Source organism: Mytilus trossulus, chromosome 1 (genome assembly GCF_036588685.1).
Source record: "Mytilus trossulus isolate FHL-02 chromosome 1, PNRI_Mtr1.1.1.hap1, whole genome shotgun sequence".
Lineage (NCBI taxonomy): Eukaryota > Metazoa > Mollusca > Bivalvia > Mytilida > Mytilidae > Mytilus > Mytilus trossulus.
In genome coordinates, this window is record NC_086373.1 from 53,393,313 (window position 1) to 53,398,998 (window position 5,686).

At 33.9% G+C, this 5,686-nt stretch overlaps 1 protein-coding gene across 1 annotated transcript; it reads left to right on the forward strand.

The window, feature by feature from the left end:
- Positions 1–2,106: 2,106 nt before the first annotated feature.
- On the forward strand, positions 2,107–3,048 carry LOC134726745 (zinc finger BED domain-containing protein 4-like). Its single transcript, XM_063591191.1, has one exon. The coding sequence runs from the start codon at positions 2,107–2,109 to the stop codon at positions 3,046–3,048; it is 942 nt and encodes a 313-aa protein (XP_063447261.1).
- The last annotated feature ends 2,638 nt before the right edge of the window (positions 3,049–5,686 follow it).

Consider the following 5,686-nt stretch of genomic DNA (forward strand, 5'->3'; position numbering starts at 1 on the left):
ATACAAAGGATGTATACGACAAAAGTTTAATCACATTATCAGCTGAAGTTCTGTTCACCCATAAAACATGGACAGTTGGAAGATTTGGAAATTTTCTGAAAATACTGTGTAAAATTAATATAATAGTTAATACTTGTTTCATATGACATTTTACTTGCTTGTTTGTTGTGTATAAGGTATTGTTTTTTATTTCTTTGGTCAACTCACCTTTTTGTATATTATTTTATGTATATAATTTTGTTTTGAGGACTCCCAATAGATTAGCTAAATTGTATGGGGTAATCCTCAGTTGGTAGAGTATTTTGTCTTGCTTCTACAGTTTTCAGGCATCAAATTTTTATTGTATTTATGTTCATATATATATGTAAATACTTGCATGTCCTAATGCTTAACTGGCAGGTCGAAACTTTCCTGGTTCAGTTTAAATTAAACTTAGAATTATTTATTTTTATTTGTTGTCAAATATTAAATATCCTCTGAATACAATTTTTGAAATGAAAATAAAAATTGATGATTTTTAAAAAATTAAAAGCTCAAGTTTGGAATAGTTATGTACATTAACAATTATGTACTAACTTTTAGAACCAGGAAGGTCTCAGGGAAAGTCAGATGATATAGATATTTCTTGAAACCATGAATTTGATTCCTACCCTGACTGATGAGACCAAATGGAAGCAAATTTATAGGTATATAAATTTCTAGTTTTAAGCTCACCTGACCTAAAGGGCCAAGTGAGCTATTTCTATCACTTGGCGTCCGTCGTCGTCTGTCATCGTCAGTCCTTTAACTTTTTCAAAGATCTTCTTCTCTGAAACTGCCAAGCCAAAATGGAACCAAACTTGGCCACAATCATCCTTAGGGTAACTAGTTTAAATGTTGTGAACGACATTTCTGCCGGACAACCAACATGGCTGCCAAGGCTAAAAATAGAACATAGGGGTAAAATGCAAATATTAACTGCCATCTTGGAAACTGTAACAGATTGAGAAAATCTGACAGGGTGACAAATGTTCAGATTGACAAGATCTACCTTAGTTACTTTTGAGTTAAAATTGTCGGATGGCCCCCGCATAGGGGTTATTGCATATAAAAGACTATTTTTGGCCAATTTTAATGTTTTTGGCTATTATCTAATAAGTTTTAATAGATAGAAAAAAAATTAAAAATTGCAAAAATGATCAGCAATAAAAGCTCTACAAACAAGTCATTGATCACTTAATATTAGTGTTGTCAACGGTTAACCGGTTAACCGGTTAACCGGTCGAACGACCGAATACCGAATACCAAAAACGCTTACCGGTTAAACGGACCTTTTTAAAATTTTAATAAAATTGATGTAAATGTGTACTGAAATCATTAGTAAATAATGTGAAATGATTGTACGAATTGATTGGTACTTGATTAGACAGATCAATTGTTCAGTTTATTGATTAATCTTGTTAACCTTGAAAACATTTAAATTTTATTACTTAATTAGCACATAGACAACTTGTCTGTCAGCTCCGGGCAAGTATAATGTAAACATAATTAGCATATTAAGTTTATTTTGAACAGTTGTAAGCTGAACATGCTGAATAAATTTTACGATTTAGTTTATTTCTTCACTTTGACTTTATATTGTGTGTGCGTACATGTAAATATGCCACCTCCGTCATCTAAGGCTTGGTCTTTTTTTAAACGTAATGCCGACTCCAAAATAGTGAAATGCAAACTATGTGAAATGGAATTAGTCTATACTGGTGGTACAAGTAATATGCTGAATCATCTGAAGTTAAAGCATCCCAATGACTTTTCTGAAACGCCTGAGAAAGTTAAGCAGTCATCGGTTTTAGACTTTGTTCAGACACCCAGATCTAGAAGATTTTCGTCTACTCAATCTGAACTAATAACAAATTCAATAGTGGATATGATTATATTGGATTACCTACCCATTCGCATTGTTGAGGGAAAAGGATTTTCAAAACTTATGTCGATAATAGCTCCAGAATTTAAAATTCCGTCTAGAAATACTATAAAATCCAGAATAGAAAAGTCATATAGTGACAAAAAAGAGAGTTTGATTAAAGAGTTAAATCTCATTGACAGCGTATCCCTTACTTCTGATACATGGACATCGAATGCTACAAAAAGCTTTTTAACAGTCCAGAACATCACGTTGACAAAGACTGGAATTTACAGTCAAATGTGCTTGTTACTCGTGAAATGCCTGAACGCCATACAGGCGAAAATCTTGCTGAACGACTGAAATCTACAATTTCAGAGTTTGAATTGGACGGTAAAATTGTGAGTTCTGTACATGACAATGCTAGGAACATGAATTGTGCATCAGAGAAATGTGACTTTGACGATATGAGATGCTTTGGTCATACCATTCAGCTTTGCATTAAACCATGCTTGGAAATACCCGCTATTGCCAAACTTACTTCACGTGCTCGTAAGTTAGTGGGACATTTCAAGCATTCAACTACAATAACTGCAGAAATGAGGAAAAGACAAAAGTTGTTCGGACTAAGACAGAACGAACTTATACAAGACGTAGTTACGAGATGGAATTCGACTCAGCTAATGATTGAACGCCTATGTGAACAACGCAGAGTTATTACGGATGTAATGCTAGATACAACTGTTACTAAGAAATGTGACACACATATGCTTCTCAAAGATCATGAGTGGGATTATCTGGTTGAAATTTCCGCAGTATTGAAGCAAATGTCTCATGTTACAACATACATGTGTCTGGAAAAGGACGTATCAGCCTCTGTAATGCTTCCTATTGTCAACGGACTCTTAAAAAAACACCTAAAAAACTCTGAAGAGGATAGTGCTCTTGCGCATAAAATGAAAGCAAGTATTTCGGAAGAACTCATCACCCGCTTTAAACCGTATGACATTGAAACTGCATCTACACAGCATGCTTTAGCGTCCTTACTTGATCCGAGGCATAGAACACTTAACTTTTTCTCCCCAGAACAAAAAAAAGTCGCCATTGAAATGTTAGAGTCCAAGTTAGACGATGTGCCATTAAAGCCCGCAGTTAAAACGTCATAAAAAAACCTTGGAACTGAAGTTGACAAGCAACCAGCCAAGAAACAAAGAGTCCAACGATCTTTGGACTTTCTTTTGTTTGACACCGACGAAGATACATCCTTTCAAGATGAATCGGAAATGTCCTTATACATCAAGGAGCGTGCTGTGCAAGATTCAAACCCACTCGAGTGGTGGAAAGAAAATAATTGTAAATTCCCCAGACTCTTTGTGTTAGCTAGACAATATTTAAGTATTCCTGCTACCTCTGTTCCGTCAGAACGAATCTTTTCATGCGCGGGTCTCATTGTTACTAAACTGAGAAATCGACTATCTTCCTCTGTAATCGACCAGATAATATTCCTGAATAAAAACTATGTACCCGAGGAAAAATGTGAATAACTCTTCTTTCGTTCTTTCTAAATGTACATACTTATAAATTTGTTTTTTTTGTAATTTATTACATATTGAAATCCTAATTGTGTTAGTGTTTGCATTATTGTGTTATAATACCCTGGGATAAATGTCAATTTATTGTATCATAAAACCAGTCATTCGTGAAGTACTTTGTATAAGACTTTGAACATCAACGTAACTACCGGTTAACCGGTTAATCGGTCGAACGATTATTCGGTTAACCGGTTAGGCATAATTGTTCAATTTGACAACACTACTTAATATGAAGATTTTGTTTGAGAAATGAAATACACATAATTGTAAATACTAAGATTGGTGAGATCAAAGAGTATCATAGAAAATAAGTGAATTTTTACAGATCTGAGCTAGGACTTAAGGGTTCAGAGCTAAAAGGGGCTAAAACGGACTTCTCTTTTTTTTTCATGAAATTTATATTTTTCATCTTATTTTCATTTTGATTTTTTCATTGTTTTCCTTATGAACTTCTGCACTGATAGAGTCTCGAAGGATTTAACGTAGCTTGTACCGTTTCCGAGCTATTTGGGGCCAAAGTGGTGCTCAATCCCAAAAAACAAACTTTTTTTATTTCTCGTCCAATTTCAAAGGTTTTTTTTTTCTTTAGAGTCCTTATGAAATTTCCAACAGAGAATTTTAGCTAGGACTTGCAGTTTTTCCAACCTATTAAGGGCCAAAGTGGTGCTTTTTAGTACTAATGAAATTTCTGTGTCCAGCAAATTACTGTGTCAAACATATTATTGTGTCCACTTTAGAAGTGTGTCAACACTTGTCGATCATTGCGGTCATATCATGGTGCACTCGGCCAAGCTCTTTATTCTTGTATGTCGTTCATGAATTCAAAAATGCTTCATCCAATTGAACTGAAATTTTAAAATTAGGCTGGTAATGTCTGGTTACCTTTTTTTTTCCAATTTTGCGATGTGTCCAGAGTTATGGGACTTTGATTTTTTAAAAAATGCCATATTTCTTGAATGTCGTACAGTAACTCAAAAATGCTTCATCTGATTAATCCGAAAATTTTAAAGAGAAAAGATTCCTGCATGGGATGATATAGTTTTTTGACAGAGAGTTTTATTCCAAAGTACAGAAATTTTGCTCTAAAAGTTGGGTAATTTTTGTTTTTATAGAAATCTACCGCAGAATTTTTCACTTCATGACGCAATTTCACGCCTACCAATCTCTCTCATTCACCACCAAATGTGATGCAAAGAAATTAATGAGAGAGACATCCAGAGCTGAATGAGAGAGATACATTTTAGATCAATTAGAGGTAAGTGTGTAAATTAAAACCTCTTACTCAAATTGTTTTAAAAATCAGAGAATGCTATTCTGTGGCAAATTCATTTCTCTATACTATCACGTGAAATGACTGTTTCAAGTTTCAGTTATACATCAAAACCTGAAATCGTCTTTCTGGAGACCTTAATTATCATGTTTACCTGAATCAGTCGACATTGCAAAAGCAATGCGGTGTCTGCCTTTTTGATTTTTCTCTATTTTCGGTATAACTTTACCATTTGCATCTCAATTTGTAAAAATAGAGGAAGAATACCTGGAGTGTTTTTTATAATATGGTTTTATTTTTCCAATGGTGTATATGATCAGTATTTTCAAATTTGCTCATTGATAAAGGTAACTTTTGCATGAATGGTGACTTGGCTTAGAACGGCATAGGCATGAATAAAAAACGGTCATAATACAAGACACAAATTCACTGTGGTCACCTCAAGTTTTTCAACAGGGTATCAAGCTCTGAATGACCCCGACAAGATTTAAAAAAAATATATATCGAACAGTATAACACATTAGTTTGTCACAACATCAACAAACATACAAAATAGAACTACTAAATGTACCCATGGCCAATATTTTCCTGCCTTTGAACTGGTGCATATGCATGCGAGGGGTTAGACAGATGTGGCCTTTGGAAAAATAAATCCATACTATAAAAATTCGTTAAGGTTCCATGGAATCAGTGATAACATGTAACTCTTAATTTGTTGATCTTCAAAAACTGTCCTGAAGAAAAATGTTCCCCACCTCATAATACTTAATAAGAGTCTCTGATGACGGAAAGATTTACAACAGACTGTACCAGAATGTAAATTGACAAAAAATAAGTCTTATTATCAATCAATTTTGGAAAAATCTATATTGTTGTTAAATTTTGATAAAAACACTGTACTTTTATCACTAAAAGCTTTGGTACTAGTTTCAGTTAGTTTCA

Coding starts and splice junctions, on each gene's coding strand:
- LOC134726745 (XM_063591191.1), top strand. CDS start 2,107: ATGGACATCGAATGCTACAAAAAGCTTTTTAACAGTCCAGAACATCAC.